At 44.4% G+C, this 20,709-nt stretch overlaps 1 protein-coding gene across 2 annotated transcripts in view; it reads right to left on the reverse strand.

Annotated features, from left to right (window-relative positions):
• Window positions 1–1,494: 1,494 nt before the first annotated feature.
• LOC115781556 (von Willebrand factor A domain-containing protein 7-like) overlaps window positions 1,495–20,709 on the reverse strand; it is a 63,621-nt gene continuing 44,406 nt past the window's right edge. For both annotated transcript variants that reach the window (XM_030731289.1, XM_030731280.1), the window contains exons 3-18: window positions 11,357–11,493; window positions 11,104–11,248; window positions 10,913–11,006; window positions 9,680–9,808; window positions 9,281–9,467; window positions 9,005–9,174; window positions 8,644–8,756; window positions 8,429–8,545; window positions 8,157–8,330; window positions 7,903–8,035; window positions 6,084–6,236; window positions 5,851–5,943; window positions 5,113–5,384; window positions 4,815–4,948; window positions 4,079–4,238; window positions 1,495–3,941 (exon numbers count right to left, since the gene is read on the reverse strand). In XM_030731289.1, the coding sequence (XP_030587149.1) occupies window positions 3,561–3,941; window positions 4,079–4,238; window positions 4,815–4,948; window positions 5,113–5,384; window positions 5,851–5,943; window positions 6,084–6,236; window positions 7,903–8,035; window positions 8,157–8,330; window positions 8,429–8,545; window positions 8,644–8,756; window positions 9,005–9,174; window positions 9,281–9,467; window positions 9,680–9,808; window positions 10,913–11,006; window positions 11,104–11,248; window positions 11,357–11,493 (2,592 nt within the window). In that variant the 3' untranslated portion in view covers window positions 1,495–3,560. The remainder of the gene's footprint in view (window positions 3,942–4,078; window positions 4,239–4,814; window positions 4,949–5,112; window positions 5,385–5,850; window positions 5,944–6,083; window positions 6,237–7,902; window positions 8,036–8,156; window positions 8,331–8,428; window positions 8,546–8,643; window positions 8,757–9,004; window positions 9,175–9,280; window positions 9,468–9,679; window positions 9,809–10,912; window positions 11,007–11,103; window positions 11,249–11,356; window positions 11,494–20,709) is intronic.

A 20,709-nucleotide genomic window follows, 5' to 3' on the forward strand; every position in this document is an offset into this window, starting at 1 on the left:
CCTGACTAAAGGGGAAACTAAGTTTTTATATTTACATTCTGTTTAACAGAATGCACTTAATGTGCATAATGCTGCTCTCCACATTATGAACATAACTGTTCAAAGATCCATATACCCATAGAAACTGCACTAGGTCAACATGAATATTTCAGAAACCAAGAAAGTAGGGATATTTAGGTAAATAACAAAAACACTGATGGATACATTTTGGGGATGTATCATTTTATTTGCAAAATGTACAACTTAACTTATCATCCATGCATCTATTTTCTACTTATCACGGGTCAAGACGTGGGGGCAGCAGCACTAAGCAGAGAAACCCAGACCTCCCTCTCCCCAGCCAGCTCATCCAGGAGGACCCCAAGGTGTTCCCAGGCCAGCCGAGAGATATAATCTCTCCAGTGCATCCTGGGTCTACCCCTGGGCCTCCTCCAAATAGGATACGCCCAGAACACCTCACCCAAGAGGCGCCCGGGAGGCATCCTAGTCAGATGGTCGAACCACCTCAAATGGCTTCTTTCAAAGTGGAGGAGCAGCAGCTCTATTTTGAGCTTCCCCCTCCAAATGGCCACACTCCTCATCTAAAAAAGAGGCCAGCCACCCTTTGGAGGAAGCTCACTTCTGCCCCTTGTATTCACAATCTCCTTCTTTCAGTCACTACCCAAAGCTCATGACATAGATTGATCGATAAATCGACAGTTTAGCTTTCATGCTCAGCTCCCTCTTTACCACAACACACCGGTTCAGCATCCCCACCACTTCAGACATTTGAGAAAAGGAAAAAAATTATGAACAAACATTTTGTATTTAGCATTTTATAATTCATCATTTAAAATTTACAGCATGAATAAGTGTCCCCCAATATCTTTGTTGTGCTAGATTTTAATAATGACTATGACTCAGTTATGCTGCACAGTTTCAACTAATTCAAAACAATGTACAGTTGGTTCATCCAATGGGACTAATACACAGACGATCTCTTCTGTATAACAGCTTTATGATTGTCTACCACAGGATAACTGTTTTTATACTTCATCATTTAATTCTCACTTTATACCAATATCATCATCTTCTCAGGCTGGTTATTCATTCTTACATATACTGATCTCTGGCTTCCTGCACTTATTGCATGTAAGGCAGCTCTCCACATTAAAACTAAGAAAATAGTGGTATTTAGGTGAATAACAAAACCACCAATAGATAAATTTTGGGGATACATCATTTTCTTTACTTATCTTTAAACCATCCTGTCACGTTCTGCTGGTGCAGGCAAAACAGAGGACCCCAAAGCAGGACTCAGGAGGCAAGGGCTATAATTAAGCTTACTTTATTTTAACAAGGTCAAACAAAAAGCGAGACTGGTCAGGTGCCAGCAGTACATTACTAACCTTGAACATAAACATAACTAAGAACATGGTATGAAACATGAAGCACACAGCAGGGCAGTGACAACAACGCCGATGACACTGCCCATGCAGCGACAAGGACGCAGCCACGAATGAGTGAAAACCAGACAGTATATACACAAAGGGATAACGAGGGAATGGGCAACAGGTGAGAGCACAGCTGAACACAATACACTGACAACTCAAGGGGAAGTAAATCTAGATACAAAACACAAGGAACTCAAGATTGCCAAAATAAAACAGGAAGTGACCCAACCTAACACACACAAACCTAACTCAGAAAACCTGACAGAGGGAATCAAATATTACACAAGGAAACAATGGGAAGGGAAACTAAACACAGAAGGGCCAAGATATGGGAACAAAACAGACAAGATAAATGGCGAAACCTGAATACATAACTAAATAGATCACCCAACTGAGAAACTGAACAATAAGAAACACAAGCTGAAGAACATAACAAAACAAAACCACACACAACAAGATACAAAGGACTAAGACATGAGAACAAAACAGATACACTATAACAGAAAATCACAGTAACCTAAAATCCTAACCCAGAACTGAAAACATAACTCAAAGAAACAAGGCACATTGGGCTACTTGCCCAGGATCATGACACATCCATCCATTTTCTTCCACTTATCCGGGGCCAGGTTGCGGGGGCAGCAGCTTAAGCAGAGAAGCCCAGACCTCCCTCTCCCCAGCCACCTCCTCCAGCTCATCTGGGAGGACCCCAAGTCGTTCCCATCTCAGCTGAGAGATATAATGTCTCCAGTGTGTCCTGGGTCTGCCTCGGGGCCTAGGACATGCCCGGAACACCTCAACCAAGAGGCGTCCAGGAGGCATCCTTGTCAGATGCCCAAATCACCTCAACTGGCTCCTTATGATGTGGAGGAACAGCAGCTCTATTTTGAGCTCCTCCCGAATAGCTGCATTCCTCACCCTTCGTAGGAAGCTCGTTCCTGCCACTTGGATTCGCAGTCTCTTTGTTTGGGTCACTACCCAAAGCTCGTAACCGTAGGTGAGGGTAGGGACGTAGATTGACCGGTAACTTGACAGCTTCGATTTCATGCTCAGCTCCCTTCCGTGACAGACGGGTGCAGCATACTCAGTCAATCTCCCGCTCCTTTCTCCCATCACTCGTGAGCAAGACCCTGAGAAGACCTCCTCCATGAATCACCACCTGATTGTGGTAGAGGGGTTTGTGTGCCGCACTGATCATTGGAGCTATATTGTCCAGAGGCTTGTCCCCCTGGTAGGGTCCACCATGGCTGAGGGGCCAGACAAAGAGCGAACCCTATGGAACAGTCACCAAGGGAACTGTTTACCCTTCCCAGGATAGAGACCCAGGAGCCAAGCCTTGGGAGGGAGCTCGAGGGAGAACGTCTGGTGGCCAGGCAGGGCGCAGCCCGAAGAGGAGACATGGGCCCACCCTTCTGTAGGCCCCCCACCCCCAGGAGGCATCGTAGGGGTTGGGTGTAATGTGTGGAGGTCCTAGTGGACTGATCCCCAGCTTTGAGACTGGCTGTTGGGACTAGTGTATCTTTTACCCTCAGCAATTATAACCTAATGCAGAATTATTCCTTTAAGGCAGTGTGCATGCATATTTCACCACAGTACATGTCTGATTTGAACAGAAATGTACATTTTTGTATGTTGGCTAGCATTAAGTATTAGGGCACAAAAATGCAAAAAAAATTTTAATACCATATTATTAAAATGGTAAAAGGGTTTGACTCTGCCCACAGATTTTAAGGTAATCATAACTCAAAATACCAGAAATGCTCAGGAAGCTGACCTTCATTTCTTAAGTACAGAGTGAACATTTTATTTCAGTATTTTATTCATACCTGGCAACTCCAGATTATAGCTGTCAACTCATTTGACTAACACTTAAAAGATCTCTGGTTCAATACCAGAAGGAGATGCAAATATCAGGAAAGGGAACTGCCATTAAACTGTGCCAAATTAAATGTGGATTCATCTTTTGTGGTGATCCCTTGTGGATAAGGGTGTAGCTGAAAAAGAAAACTATGTAAGCTGAGCACCAGCAGACAAAACAGACTTCATAGCAAAGGCACATTATTTAAAATGTTTTAAACTCGGTGCAGATTAAAGACCTGAAGATTAGCATAATGTAACCTGAGCCCTTCAAGGCCTTAGCAAGAAGGTAGATACCAACAGGTAAATCCACAGTGGCAGTGACAGAGTTAGAGTGGGAGGGCCACCTGATCGAGCAATTGAATGGTAGCATTTTCCCACATTGCCAACTTTATCTACAGCTACTATTTCAACAATCTGTGAGCAGCAGGAGGCATTGTAGTTTGCCTGGATGATGGGGGCACTCAGTGAGGTGTATATGAGGGTTCCATTCCCCTGATGGAGAGAAATGCTGTCAATCCCGGTGCCGTTTCCATCTGTAATGTTAGCTGAGAGTTCCCACTGGAAAGGGCCACATTGGGCCAGATTATGAGGGCAGTCATTAGCCTGCACACTAACCCCTTCACATGACGGCTGAACAAAATCTGTAATCTGGGCAAAGAAAAGAAGAAAGATATGCTGAACATGTATGAAAGGACTGACATGTTGCTTTTGAGCAGGAGGACATGTCTGTAGAGCAATTTTTGTAGCTATGTTTAAATGTGCTTCTGGTGATTTGACCGGCTTACCTTGGTAACAACAGACAATCTCAAAACAACATAATTGGAGTCAACACCATCGGATGACTTTGCTTCTACAGTCAGCGTGACATCAGTGCCTGATTCCGTGCTGGCAGGTGGTGTTATAGTCAGTGTAGCATTGGCATATTGTCCAGTTGTCAAGGTGAGTCTGTAGAGATGAGAGCAAAAGATGTGGTAAAAGCTTGCTGATGTAGAACACATTTTGGTGGAGTCATAACAGATATTGCTCACCCTAAACTTCTATACCAAATGGCTGGTGGGGTGACACAAGGTACTCCACCCTGTTAGTTTTAGAGGACCTGATGTGGCTATGTATGGTTCTTCCACATGCTACTCTGTTAAATGAATAAATTGTTAAATTGCCAATATGTTTTCTTCAGACTTCAATCATTTAATCCCATAAATGGATCCAAACAAGAAGGAATAGCTGAATAAGCTGTTTGGTACTTGCAGAGATGATTTGGAAAGTTTTTCAAGGGCAAAACCCACATACTGAACTCTGCTGCTCAACTAACAAATGCATTTTCCTCAGAAATGTGCCTCTATTTAAGGGGAAATAGACAGGCCTTCCAACTAATGAGATTTTTTGGCAAGAAGCATATTTACAACAAAGAAATAACTCACCACAGACAAATTTCTTTACTTTTTGTGCCAAGTTTTTATTATCAGTCTGTCAGTGGTGATAAAATTTCAATAAGGTATTATTTTAGCAGTTTCCTCTTACTCATTTGGGAAGGACATGGGGAAGTTTCTGTCATTTCTCACACCGATGGAGTACGTCCCACCAGAGCCCTGAGTCATCACACTGAAAGGAAGCTTAAAGTCCTCTCCTGGTTCCACACTGCTGCCCACCACAGCCTACAGGGAACACGGAGAAGAAACAGGTAAAAAGGCCTGATATCATGCTTAAATATTTTCAACCTATTTTTTCAATGAACTGGATTTGAATTATCCCCATTCTACCTGTTATTATTGTTACAGAAAAGCTGTGTAACAGTAAAAGGGAAATTAAAATGACAAACCTGGATCTTCACTTTGGAGACAGACACTTGAGTGGTCGACTGCCTCTGAAATACACTGTTTGACACTTTGTCAGTTCCTTTCACAGTGACCACAAACTCCCCCTCAGGGACTGCATCAACAGTCACCAGAATATCTCCATTGCCCATGTCAGTTATTACACCGTTGCTAACACCTTCAGAAACTAACACTTTTGCCAAACCAATGTGTTCAGTAGTCATCGAAGACGGACCTCTTCTACCCATAACTGAGAGCATCAGAGTGGCTGGCTGGCCTGGGTTTTCACATAAAAAGAAAAGAATCAAGATGTGGAGAAAAGGAAATGGAAAATGAAATTATCCCTTGTGCAATAAAAAAAAAAAAAATTAATTAAAAGAGCTTTACAGATCTGTCTGCCAGAGCCAATCACGGTACCACTGGTGGCATGTATATTTTTTACCAGTAGATGATGTTGTTGTAGTACAGAAACTGCACATATGCAGGCACATGGCTGATAACATGCAAATCAATTAACTACACTTTTTACTTGGATTGTAATTTGCATACTTGGTGTGAAATATTGTTAAAATTTTAAAAGCCTACTCTGATTGGAAATCAAAAAAAAAAAAGAGAGAGAAGGGGGAGAATAAAAAATAAAAGTCTCTGAAAAATAAAAAAATTTCTACAGGCAAATAAGGTCGTGATGACCAAACTACCTTCAGTTATAAAACAATAGACAGGCTTTAGTGAAAATGTTGTACCTGCTTGCGGAAGCCCAGTGAGCACTGCATAACCTGGGTGAGGTCCAGCAAAGCTTTCCACAAAGTTATAGATAAAGGTAATTGTACTCTGACCTGGAAACACAAGCAGACTTACTGTAAATACAGACTTACAGTAAATGTACATATACAGCAAGAACTCCTTGAACCGGATGTACTTCTGATACTTCTATATAAAGGACATTTTTAATAAATAAATATGTACCCTATTTTACCTGTGATTTGAAGTGTGTATGGTTGGTTGGAGTTGATGTTGATCTGCCAGGGTCCCGTCTGCTTGTCAGAGTATAAACGAATTCTCCACAAGTTGCCCACAGCCTTTATGGTCCCCAGTTTACCACTGATCTCATTTTGGCTCTGAGTTACACCTGGAAATGTTTAACACCCATTATCAGTTATGGATACATCACTTCCTCACTCACCACCCACAATCTGTCAGATGTGGCCCCCATCTCTCCTCCACACTCACACACAACACTGGTTCCCCTCAAGGCTGCGTGCTCAGTACTCTACTGTACACCCTCTACACATATGACTGCACTCCAACTCACCCTACCAACATCATCATAAAATATGTGGATGACGCCACCGTGGTTGGAATCATCTCAGATGGGGATGAGCCAGCATGTAGGGCTGAGGCAGCAAAACATTGGTGCTCAGCGAACAGTCTAACACTGAATGTTTTAAAAAACAAAGAACTTATTATGGACTTCAGGAAGCACCAACAAGATCACACCCCCTTGAAATAAATGGTGAACATGTGGAAATTGTCACCACCTTCAGGTTCCTTTGCACCCACATCTCAGCTGATCCCTCCTGGACTCAAAACACCAAGGCCTTAGTTGAGAAGGCTCAGCAGCAGCTTCACTTCCTCCATGTCCTTAGAAAAAAACCATCTGGACAGGAAGCTGTTGCTGGCCTTCTATCACTCCTCTGTGGAAAGTGGACTGACTGGGCATCTGGTACCTAAGTTCCACAGCTGAAAACAGGAAAGCAGTGCAGAAGGTTATCAGCACCGCCTGAAAGAACATCGACTGCCCGCTGCTCTCCCTGGAGGACATATCCAAAACCTGCTGCCTTGGGAGAATCACTGCAATCACAGGAGACCCCTCACATCCTGCACATAACTTGTTTGACCTGCTACCCTCTGGACAGCGTTTCAGGTCAATTAAATCACACACCACCAGACTCACCAACAGTTTCTCCCCCTGGGCCATATGGACTGTAAAGAAAAATACCATCTGTTTCACAGTTTTTTACAGGTATGTGTAATAATGTACAGTTTGAGTATTTAAATTATATTTTCCACTATACTCATTTATTTTAATTTTCCTATATAATTAGTGCAGAGAACTAGACTTTGTCTGGAGAGGAGCATGCACAATTTCATTGTACCATGTACAATGACAATAAAGGGTTATTCTATTCTATTCTATTTATTCTATTCTTTTCTATGATAAATCACAATTCTATTTGCACCAATGATGACAGACACTTGTTTTGTGTTTGCTTCCAATCAGGATAAATACTTGTTAATTTAATTGTTTTGGTATATATTCTGTAAGTCACTTTGTGACTAATATCTATGAAATTCATTCATTCCATTCATTCGCTTCCGCTCATCCTGTTCAGGGTTGCGGGGGGGGCTATCCCAGCTGGCATAGGGCAAGAGGCAGGGTACACCCTGAACAGGTCGCCAGCCTGTTGCAGGGCCAACACAGAGAAACAAACAACCTTTCACACTCACATTCACGCGCTCAGTCACACACCTTTGGGCAATTTAGTGTAGCCAATCAACCTAACCCCAGTAAGTGCATGTCTTTGGAATCTGGGAGGAAACCAACGCAGACACGGGGAGAAGATGCAAACTCCACACAGAGAGAGGGAGAGGCCTGGGCCAAGGTGGAATCGAAACCAGCCCTTCCAGATATTTTTCTAACTGTGAGGCAGCAGTGCTAACCACTGCGCCACCATGCTGCCCGTATAGCTATGAAATATACTACATAAATAAATCATTTCCAGTGGAAAAAGTACCAGCAGGGTCCGTCAGCATGAAAGTAATGGCTGTTCCCGTGATGTAGATAGTGATATTTTTCAGTGATTCATCCAAAACAAAGGAGAATGTCTCTTGCTTTCCAGGGTTTCTTGCTCGCTGAAGAACTGTCACCTGAACAAAAGCAAGGAAAGGTTGACTTACTCAGTTATCTCAAATCTTCACATTAGTCCAGTCATTTAAGGCTTTTTACAAGCTTCACATAAGTTAAACTTATTGAACTGCAGAATCATACCAGAGCTGAAGTCGAGGTGTCAAGGATAATGTCTGTGGCTTGAGGAAGCTCTGATTTTGAGACCTGGATGGCCTGGCCTCCAGAGACCAGAGCTATCTCCCTGTAGTCACCAAAGGAAGCAGCTCTGAGAGAACGACGGCGCCTGCCAAATATTTCAGTCATGAAGAATGACACCTGTGGAGATCAATTAATGTCAAGATTATACCCACAGCCTCCATGCTGAAATAGCCCGAGTGAACACTGGTCATATTTAAGTGCCATTCTGTATTTACCGTTGACTGGGTGCTCCTAATGAGAGCTATAATAGAGTCTTTGAGCTCAATGTCTTTTGCTGTAGCATCAGTGAATACATAGATGTAGGATGAGGAAGGGGCGCCAGTCAGAGCCAGCTGGAGAAATAAAATAACTTTATATTTCTGAAAAAATTCCCATCCTATCCAATCATAATCCCAGTTACAAGTGAAGATGTTACAGCTGATGGTAGTACCTGAAGTCCTGACAGGCACATCTCAGGAGCATCACCTCCACCATCTGCATTGAGCTTAGAGATTTCTTCTTTTATCTTATTAGCATCTGTTGTTCTGATTATGGGGCCAAAGTCTACATAAAAGAACAAATAAGATCTCTAAGCATCAAACCTGTGGTTAAAAGTATTTTGGACCAAATATAAGCAGTTTCCTACAGACACACTGTAACTACATGCATATTTACAGTAGGCACCACAAATGGACTTTACATTTGATAATACAGAAAATATATATAACTGTTATAGGTAGTTTAAATACCACTAAGCACTAATATTACTAATGGGTTCTTAAAAACGATCAATAAAGTAGAAGGGTTCATACCAGGGTCATTGAAAGGCACCAGGATGTACTCGGAGGGCTCATCTTGAGTTCCTTTGTAACTGTCAATGATTTCATAAATAATTGATCTTGCTTCTTCAATGTCATCTGACATACTGCCGGTGGTGTCAATTACAAAGCACACAACAGATGAGCGAGCAATCCCCATCATTCTGTGAGAAAGGAAAATACACTTTTCATTTTAATCCTGGAGTAAAACTTTTGAAATATTTTCTGTTCTTTCAAACTCAGGATATTGTTCACATCTCACTACAGTACCTCAGGAAGTCATCGTCCCCTACAGCTAAACGGACGTCCTCCAACAGCTGAAGGGTGGCGGTTGTGGCTGCATTCACAGCAGCATTGTGTAAAGCCAAGTTGTCTTGGCGACGCTCATCTTTGCTGATGCCTCCTCGAGGAGATTCTGTGCTAGTGAGATCAGCTGCACCACCATGGCTGCATTTACCTTACAGAGGACAGGTGGGAGAGGTTAAACTTTATTAAACCACAGATGAAACCAAAAATAAATCATATCAGCATAACCTGATTTAAACTACAGTAAGTGAAATCTTACTGTCTTATTTATTTATTATGGCAGCCTTGTCAAAGCATATTTAAATGACACCTTATTTTCTTTAAGGTGTATATGAATGTAATTTATGGATATGTGTGTGATACCTTTAGGCTTAAGAGAAGAGTAGATTCCCATATAGCCAGATGTGAGTTTCTTCTCTTTTAGGATGTTGGGGAGCAGCTGATTAGAGCAAGTTCCACTGGCACAGTCACTGCAGGTAGCAGTGTTCGCATCTACACCAACAAAAAAAATTAAAAAAAACTGTAGGAGTTTGCTTGAGAAATATGCAAGTATCTTGCTAATAATGAAACATGTAGTTTTAAATAAAAACCTTTTTAACAACTAGTGAGACTCTAAGAAACAAATTTATTAATTATTAGTGGTGGGACTTTAACGCGTTAATTTCAATTAATTAATTACGGGGAAATTAACGAATTAAAAATTTTAACGCATTTCAATTGCACTTTGCACCGTGGAACGTTTCAGTGCACGAGTTCCAGGCATACAGATTATATCAGTGTCCAAATTCAGGGGACACATCCTTCGAAGGACCCGGCCCACGTCCTTTGCAGCCCAGGAAGACCGCAAAGATTGGAAGTGAGCGGCTAGCCTTCATATCAGCGTCACCTTCCCTCACCTCAGCGTAGCTCATGTCACCTACCAACCGTGAGTGCGAAGCACAGCTGTGTAAAGCAGCTGGTTAAACGGAGAGCGAACCTTTGCTCCTTTTTGTGGTTTAATTTTAAGTCTTTATTCAAAATAAGCTGTTAAAACAAGCATAACAACATCAAGGAATACAGCTGAGAGAATGATTAATTTCCAACTATAACAAGTGAGACATTAATGTTGACTAAAACTATCCAGTTATGATGCTTAACTTTAATTTCAGGAGTTTGCTTATCACAGGAGCACTTCCACCCTTTGTTGGTCTGTGTAGTAGACTGGTGGGAAAATAAACAAAATTTTCAAGTTTAAGCTTATGTATATTGATTCATTCATCAACCAAACTTAAATTAATATTTCTCATGTTAAATATTAAAATGTGATTGAAATGCGATTATTTTTGATTAATTAATTACAAAGCTTCTATTTAATTCGATTTATTTTTTTAATCAAGTCTCACCCCTGTTAATTATGTGCAGTGTTTGGACTTGTGCATGATGATCTGACAATGACAAATAGCTACAAGCCAATCAGAATTGACCACTGTCCATTCCCTTAGCAAGACTCCAATCTCTCCTCTTTTGTCTATTCTATATAGAATACATAGATATTATCTTTTTTATGACAAAGAAATGGGATGGGTGAATGATGGCTGATGATAATTACACACTTACCTGCCAGGTTATCTAGGGGAAGGCCTGGGGTTATGAGGTTGATATATGGCTCTGTGTAACCCAGCTCAACCCAGTTACTGTGGCTGTAAAAGTCCTGAGAGTGCACAAAAACACGTTATGCATACCACACAGAACCTCCATGCTTCTAGTTTCCATTGCATGGCTGTTCCAATTTATTACATCCTTCTTACCTGTAGTGTGTGAAGGACTCTACCCAGTGTTTCCCTTGCAGTGGGAAAGTTCTTATTGCGAATGTTAGCCTTAATGGCCAACATGCCCTGAGTGATCAGGCCACGTCCTTTCAAGAAAGCCTCAGAATTGAAGTGATGTGGAGGACTGGAAGATTTTTTTGTCATATAAATGAAATTCTTGTCTGACAATTTGTAAAAAAAAAAAAATTATAGTTTTCTTTATTATTCCTTGAGAATTTTTTTCTTGCTTTACCTGTTGGCAAAGTCGCGGTCTACCAGTCCATTCTGAGTGTAAATGTCTTGAAGAGCAGAATGAAACTTGGCGCCAGACACGTCTCCTGTTGCTGTGGGACCTAAACAGGCCTGGACCAGCTCTTCAGGAGAGGAGCCCTGATGAAGGGCAACAATATAAAGTTGTAAGTAGGTAACGGCTGAAAGAGGGGGCTAGAGAGCCACAAATGAGTGACGATGTCATTATTTTCAATATCTGTTAAAACGCTCAAAACTTTAACATTGGGTTAACCAAGATGGCAGCTTAAGATCACTCCATGAAAAAAAAACCCAAAATAGAATTAAATGTAATCGTAAAACAAACCAGGACTGTAATGAAAGGTGGGAGAAGAATTTACGAAAAAATCTGAACAGACTCTGCGCTGCGATGCTGGCATGTCGGAGATCATGGGCAGCAAGCAAGACCAACAGGGGGAGGAGGAAATGGCAAGCTTCGCAGGTATGGCCTCCAGGACATTTGAGGAAATTAAGTCATTTAAGACTGAATTTAAACCTGACTTTGCTTCATTCAAACGTGACATAGAGAAGGAAATGAAGGAAGAAATTGAAAGCCTTAAAGAAAGTATCACTCTAAAACTCACAGAAATAAAGAATGAGGTAGCGAACCACGCGGCAAGACTTGAAGAATCCGAGCCGAGTATCACTGAAATAGAGGACTGGAATTTGGCTGCAAAAGATGCATTGATTCAGTCACTTAAACAACAGCTACTGTGGGAAAGGCTGGATGACTTGGAGGGTAGAAGCCGGCGAAATAACATACGCTTCTTCGGCCTGAAAGAGGGTGTAGAGGGGGGCTCGATGGGACAGTTTATTGAACAACTTCTGAAAACGGAGCTATTGCTCCCACCAGACTCTGCTCTGAATATCCATTGAGCACACAGAGCTTTGCTATCCAGACCGGCAGCTAATAAACCCCTGCAATCGGCGGTGATTAACTTTCTTCAATATACATACAACTAAAAATATGGTCTTAAAGGAGGCATGGAAGAAAAAAGTAATGTATCAAGACAAGCTGTCATGGAAAAGCTGTGTGGCAGGTAGGAAGAGGACCCCAACGCGGGATACACCAGACGGAGGTAAAATATAAACCGAACAGAAGGCCGGACTGGACAGAACCAGCAGCAAATTCAGGATAACAAAATATAACAACTTGAATTCCAAAGGGCAAAAACAGGATGCACACAGCAGGGGAATCATAAGACAATGACGTGACAACAGGCAGAGAAAACACAGAACTTAAATACACAGGAGGGCTAATGAGGGAGGTGGAAACACAGGTGATGCTAACAACACTGACGAGACAAGGGGAAGCAAAACAAAAACAAAACACAGGAGGCCAAACAGAGGTTTAAAAAAAATAAAATAAAAAAAAATAAGGAAGTAACAAAGGCCAGGAGGCCACCCAGGCCAAAAAAAACAAACAAAACAAAAAGACAGGGTCAGAACCAAAAGCGGTGGCAAAAGGCAAGAAAACAGTACAAAACAAAATTCAGGAGATGAGGGCGAAGAGGGCCGAAGCAGTCCAGGAGGGCCAAGGTCCAAAGAACTGAATTAAACCAAAACACAAGGCCCAAACAAAAAACGGCACTAGGCCAGAAAAACTGTCCATAAAGTTCAGGGGGCCGCCCAGGCCAAGGGGCAGGACTCAAAGGCCGTGGAGCACCATGGAGGCAAGGTTGATCAGGGGGCCGACCATGCTCCTGGCGGCAGCGAGATGAGATGTGAGGCTGAACGCACAACAGCGGCGGCGAGTCGAAACAGGAGGTCAACCGCGTTCCCAGCGGCGGTGAAGCAGGACGGGAGGCCAACCACACTTCCAGCGGTGGCAGCAAGATGAGACAGGAGGCCGACCATTCCCCCAGCGGCAGCCATTCATGTGGCGAAGGATGTCAGGAGGCCCAGACGGAGCCAGACCCTCCAGATGTGGCACCATACCCTCGGGCGAAACAGGATCCTCTGGGCGAGGCCCCGGATACGCAGGCTGGGGCTGCAGTGCAGGGCACACAGCTGTCATCCTGGACAGCTGGGACTGCTTAAGGAGTTGCTTGGGTGATTCTGGTGGTGGTGAAGATGATTGTGAGAGGGGCTCTGAATGAGACTGATGGGAAGCTGAAGCTACAGCTGGGGCTGGAGGGAGGCTGAAGGGAAGCTGAAGCTGCAGCTGACGACGGAGACAGAGGCTGAGGAGGTGCTGCAGCTGATGACGGAGGCCCTCAGTGAAGGGTGGTGAGCAGAAAGTCCTTTACCAACCATGCAAGAAGTCAAAGAGCCAAGGGAAACTAGCAATTAGTCCTTGGAGCCTGGTGGTGATGGCTTCCTGTTCCTCCTTACACGGGTCAGAAAGCAGCTCTAAACACAAGGTGTCCACAGTTTGAAGGACTGTCTTTCTTTTTTGTTCCAAAACAGAGAGAGCAGCAGAGTCCATAGCTTCGTGGCATGAAGCTTTTTCAGGGGTGACCATGTGAGCCTTGCTAATCAGTGTGAGATTTTGTAGATCCTTCTGAGAAAACACCAGAGTGACTCACTGTACTACTAGTGGGCTGAGAGTGCTGCTGAGAGCCACACTACCTTCTCACTGAAGCGGGCTATGACAGCGGCGGTGCAGGCGGCTTGGAAGTTTTATACTGTACAGCGCCGGAGATGACCCTCTCCACCGCTGCTGGGAGCCTAGCTGCCTTCCCTTCAGAATAGGCTGAGGTGGCGGTGTATCAAAGGCTCTTGTTTTGAAGGTGCACTGCTAGGGAAGTGGCGCAATCACCCCCAGTAGAGCCGTGAGCTGCACAGCCAGAAGTTGAGCTGCAGACTTTTCCTCCTTTCCTCCTCCTTTTTTCACTGTTACACACTTGTGGGGACTTAAGTGTATTTCGCCTGAAACACGGTTGTTTTTTGTTGGAGAGTGTTTTTATTGTGGCACTCCGAGTGTTAAGTGGATGCACGAAGTGAGTATCGTTCTTATAGCCTATAGATAGTGTGTTTATTACGGCGCACCTAGCTAAGCATCGCTGCCGTGTTGCCGCCGTTCGGCAGCGGAGGTCTATTGTTTAACCTCGTGTATGAATATAATGTGAATGCTGATGTTAGAAGTGTTTAAACGTCCAGTGGGCTAACAGTTGTAACTCGCCATTAGATTGGGCCGGTAATTAGCGTTACTCCGCGGGAGAACGGCCATGTGAGCCATGTGCTGTTGTTTGTGTAGTACCCGGTTTAGCCAGTAGAGGGAGCTATGACCCAGATAACCTACTAGTGTGGTTAATATGCCTTCCTGTTGGTTTATTTAAGCTACCATTTTTCTGCACATGTAAAGGAAAGACATATTTTTTCTACTTGTGTGAATACCTTTATTATGGAGATGGTGACAATGTGATTTATTATTATTATTTCAGAACTATGTGACACTGATGAGGAGCATGAATAGAGACTTTTCCATATCCTGTGTGTTATGCTTCACGGAGTCATGGCTGTGTGAGGAGATACCGGACTGCGCGCTCCAGTTGGAGGGATTTCATCTCCTCCGCGCAGACCGGCAAGCTGCGCTTTCCGGCAAGGCTACAGGTGGAGGAGTCTGCTTCTACATAAACAGTGGCTGGTGTACGGATGTGACAGAGATTGCTAAACACTGCTCTCCCTCACTGGAATATCTTTTCATTCACTGTAAACCGTTCTACTCTCCGCGGGAGTTCGCTTCATTCATACTGGCTGCTGTTTACATCCCGCCGGACGCGGACGTGCACGAGGCCCAGTGCGCGCTCACAGAGCAGATTCTGTGCATGGAGCGGACATACCCGGACTCTCTTATCATCGTACTTGGGGACTTTAATAAAGCCAGCCTGAGACAGGAACTTCCCAAATATAAACAATACAGTGACGTGCAGTCAGGGGAGGCAGGTGAGGCACGGCCTCACCTGTCATCGTGGAAATATAAAATTAAAAAATAAATTAAATGGTTATATTCATTCAGTGATTTGTATTTTAAAGTTCTTTTCCATTTAACTACACCATTTTTAGATTAGTTTTTTCAAAATCGCTGAATTTTCGCATTTGCCGGTCAAATATTAAGAGACGAACGGTGAGGCACCAGCCCGGCGAGCCGCACCACGGATTGCGCAATCCGTGGTGCGGCTCAGTATAGTCATTGCCAATGACTACTAACTGTGCTGGCATGCTATGCAGTGAGACCGGATTACTTTCCCTTTGCATGTGGCTATTAAAATGTTCTAACACTTTTACTATATGAACTAAATTTCTATATTTTAGCTGGTGTATATAATGCACAGTTTTTTTTTTGTTTTTTTTCATTAACAACTGTATGTGTGTGTAATGCATTCTTGTGTTGAGCGATCATGAAACTGCTGCGAAGAGACACTAGGTGAGGCACGCAGTTCTCGTGCCTCATGGTAGGGGGCGCTGGTGATCCCAGGGACTCTACGACTCCTCGGCGGCAAGCTACCATAAACAGTTAGCAAGGCCAGTTAGGTTTTCCTGTTGCTTGGCCTTATGTTCAACATGGAAGATTACATAACTCAACTGAAAGAATTTTCTAAACTGGACTTTCAATTGAAGCAGAAGATAATAATTAAAGGAAGACCAACACCGGAGCTAAAAGGTTTGCTTCAGACTATGTTAATGTTAAACAAAACAACTGTTGCCAATCAAATGGTGAATAAGCTATATGTTTGTAAATCTGATGTGATGACGTCAGTGCCTCATCAGTCACGACCCTCACCGCACGTCACTGAAACAATATATCACATGTCCGACCAGAGAGGAGAAGACACTAGACCACTGCTACAGCACGATAAGCGGGGCTTATCACGCAGTGCCCCGCGCTGCACTCGGCCTCTCTGACCACGACATGATCCACCTGATCCCCGCGTACAGACAGAGGCTGAAGCTCTCAAAACCTGTGGTGAGGACAACAAAGCAGTGGACCCGTGAGGCTGTGGAGGAGCTCCGCACATGCTTCGAAACTACAGACTGGGACTCAATGAGGGCTGCCTGTGACAGTCTGGATGACTACACGGACACTGTAACCTCGTATATCCACTTCTGCGAGGACAGCATTGTGCCATCACGCACCAGGGTGTGTTATAACAGTGACAAACCCTGGTTTACTCCCAAACTGAAGCAGCTGTGGATAGAGAAGAGGGAGGCTTTTAAAAGTGGGGACAAAGACTGCTACAAAGAGGCCAAGTACAGGTTTAGCAAGGAAGTGGCCACTGCTAGATCACATCACTCTGAGAATATACAGCAGCAGATCTCAGAGAACGACGCGGCCTCTGTATGGAAAGGTTTTAGGCAGATTACCAACTACAAGCCTAAAACCCCCCACTCCACAGACGACCTACAAACTGCAAATAGACTGAACGAGTTCTATTGTCGTTTTGATGATCAGTTCAGCAGCCTTCACACCTCCACCAGTCCCAACTACAATACAGCCAACACAAATATTCACCCCCCAACCTCCCCCACTCCCCACACCTCAGAGAAGCCCACATCATCAAGGACTCCCACCCCAGAGTCCCCCTCCTCCCCCACCCCCACAGTCTTTTGTATTCAGGAGGACCAGGTGCTAAAGCAGTTCAGGAGTGTCAAAGCTCGCAAAGCTCCAGGTCCAGATGGTGTCTCACCTGCCACACTGAGGTGCCGTTTACACGAGACCGTTTCCACTGGAAACGGTGTCGTTTTGATGCGTTTCGGCCTTGCGTTTACACGATAGCGTTTCAGAAACGATCCGCGTTTACACGAGGACACGTGAAACGATGAAAACGATGTAGTTCCCATGCCAGGCCACAAGTTGGCGTTGGTTTTCTTTTTGCAAAGTTTTTTTACGCATGACGCGCATGCGTGGAGGGATTCAGTAGGAAGCGCGGCAAATTGTTCATTATTTACAAAATGGCCGGTGTGAGAGGTTTCGTGTGGACAGATGATGAAGTGGAGTTGCTGCTCCACACAACCCTAAATTACAAAACCTCAAAATCACAAGAAAATGTAGACTGGGAATCGTGCTACTCAAGGTACGCTGACATCCACGCTGAATACCTTGAGCATTATCCTGCTAATGGGACGGCAGATGGCAAAGACTTTCCGCACGACCGCAGCGCAATAACGAAGGCCCAGGTAACCGGCAAGCTGAAAGCGGTAAGGATGAAGTACAGGCAGGCAGTGGATTCGGGGCGTCGTAGTGGTCATGGACGTGTTGTGCTCCTGTTTTTTTAACTCTGTGAGCAAATATGGGGCGGATCGCCAGCCACTAGCACCCTGGAAGTAGGTCTCGAAACCGCCGATTTAGAAGACAGTGGGGCGGACAGCACAGCTTCGAGTTCACGGAGCTCTACGCCCTTGCCAGCCATGAGCTACGCTCCCATGGATGACCCAGGTGCCTCCCCAGTTCAGCTGGATGTGTCACAAGCCCGTCGGGCTGAGCTTGAAGTACGTATTAGTAAACAGTGCTAAACGGTGTAATTGCTGTTTGTTTTAAAAAATGCTTAGATGTGTACATCTGTGCCGTATTTACAAATAATATAACATCTGCTTTATTTTTTAAGGCAAAGCTGTCCAACCATAGGAAAGACAGACTGAAGCGGAAAATGCACTCTGACCCAGCAGTTCTGGAAGAGCTCCAGCTAAAGAGGAGGATGATCGACCTACTAGAGGAGTCAGAGAGACGCAACTCAGAGAGACTGGATAAAATTTCAGAAAATATTTGCAATATAACCTCAACGATTAGAGATGGCTTTACACTTCTTGGGCAACTAATGACCCAGCAGCAACAGCCATACAGTTTTGCACAGGGGCACATGGGACGATATGCACAAGGGCCATTTGCACACACCCAACAGCATTTTTTCAGCGGCCCTGCCAGTGCACAGGCACATAGGGCCCCAACACAGCACAACTCTCAGCACAACTCTCAGCACGGGGACTTTCTGGACTTGTGACAGACTTTGGAGTTTACTTCATGTACATAAATGGGACATGCAGATGGTGTGTAAAAAGCACACCATCTTTTGTAAAGCCACTTTGTACTTGCTCTTTTAACCTTTTTACTATTTATGCATGTATAGCACTATTAGTGATTTTGGTATTGACATTTTATTTTCCTCAATAAAAGCATGAAAATGGCACTTTCAAACGGTTATTTGTTTACAAACATCACTCAAAAATTACACACAACTTTTTTTTTTTCCCCAAAGCAACATCAACATACTGCTGTCTAAAACTATCAGTACCTACATAAGCAGTTTTCCATTTACATTGATTACACAAGTAATCACAGGACGGCAGCTCCAAATTACATGCAGTGTGAAACTGTACATGACAGAAACAGAATCATGGATCGAGGTACTTTGTGACAATTCTTCTCACACGTTTCCCAGCACTTTCATTGCAGTCCGTCACATATCTATTATTCTGTGTGCGAGGCTGCCAGTCGTGGTCGATATCTATGGTGTTACGCACACATTGTGCATCCACAGTCTCTTGTGCGGCCTCGCAGTAATTGTGTAGGACAAAACATGCGTAAATCACATGGGGCAAGTCCTTTAGGTTAATGTCCATTGGTCGCCTGAGTGCTGCAAATCGGGCCTTGAGTCTGCCAAAGGCACACTCTATAACCATTCGCGCTCGACACAAACAAAGTCCAAAATACTGTTCCTGTGCAGTTGAACCACCGTTTGAGTATTCCTTCATGAGGTACGGCAATAAAGGGTAAGCGGGGTCCCCCAGAAGAAAAATTGGAACCGGTTCCTCATCATCAACAATTTGCTTTGCTAGGGCAGGGATTTTACCAGTCTTGAAATAAGTGTTTATTTTTGAGTTCGCAAAGACGCGGGCATCGTGCACACTTCCAGGCCACTTGATAACAACGTCCATGAATCTGTATTTATAATCACAGACCGCTTGAACATTTAGGGAATAATTACCTTTCCTGTTAATGTAGTCTGTGGAGTTAGCTGATGGTTGTTTAATGCCGATGTGTGTTCCGTCGATGGCTCCCAAACACTGCGGCATACCGTGAGCATCTTGGAATCCGTTTACGAGCCTTTGTGCCTCTGGTTCGGTGAACGGCAGCTGTATGTATTTTGGTCCGAGGTGAACAGAGATGGCGTGGCAGGTTTGCCTGATAATTATCGACACAGTTGCCCGTGACAAACCGAAAGCATTGGCCGTTTTCCGCAGTCTGCCCTCATCACTTAAGTAATAAATTGTACACGCCACCTTTGTGAGTGCATCCACCGGCGCTCTCATGGTTGTATTTTCACCATCGATGTAAGGGCGAAGTTCCTCGCACAGGGCTACAAGAGATGTTTTGGACATTCGAAAATTTTCCCTCCATTCATCGCCATCGACCACATCAGCCACAAAGTTATCCCACCATTTGCTTGTCCTCCCAGGCCGCTTCCAGAAGCGCCTTCTTGCTGCCCTTCGTCGCCGAACACGCCCGCTCAGAACCTGACGCATGATAGAAATGCGTCTCCGTTGATCCACATGATGGTGTAGCAAATGTACATTTTGTTGAAGAAGGGCTGCTAAGTTTAAAAGACTGAGCAGCACAAGAAGCACTCGTGAATCCGCCATAGCGAGTATTGTTTACCAATTTGCGCGTGCGCGAAAAACTTTGGCCGTCGCAACCAGAGTGCGCATGTGCGAGTCGAGCGTTTTCAAATCACCCCGGTTTCAAGTGTTTACACGAGAACGCAAGCCGGTGCGTTTCTGAAACGCTCCACTCTGGACCCCGTTTCCAAAACACATCGTTTTCACTCTGTTGTCGTGTAAACAGAAGGGCGAAACGCATCAAAACGACACCGTTGTCGTGTAAACGCAAGGCCGAAACGCATCAAAACGACACCGTTTCAAAATGAAAACGGTCTCGTGTAAACGGCACCTGAGACACTGTGCTAACGAGCTTGCCCCATTGTTCACGAACATCTTCAACTCCTCACTGGAGGCTTGCCACGTGCCTGTCTGCTTTAAAACCGCTACCATTGTTCCTGTCCCCAAGAAGCCAAGGATCACTGGACTAAATGACTACAGACCTGTGGCACTGACTTCTGTGGTCATGAAGTCATTTGAGCGTCTGGTGCTGTCCCACCTCAAGTCCCTCACAGCCCCCCTTCTGGACCCCCTGCAGTTTGCCTACAGAGCCAACAGGTCTGTGGACGACGCCATCAACCTGACTCTGCACTTCATCCTACAGCATCTGGACTCCCAGGGAACCTACGCCAGGATCCTGTTTGTGGACTTCAGCTCTGCCTTCAACACCATCATCCCTGATCTCCTCCAAGACAAGCTGTCCCAGATGAACGTGCCAGATCC

The sequence above is a fragment of the Archocentrus centrarchus genome, chromosome 1 (genome assembly GCF_007364275.1).
Source record: "Archocentrus centrarchus isolate MPI-CPG fArcCen1 chromosome 1, fArcCen1, whole genome shotgun sequence".
Taxonomy (NCBI): Eukaryota; Metazoa; Chordata; class Actinopteri; order Cichliformes; family Cichlidae; genus Archocentrus; species Archocentrus centrarchus.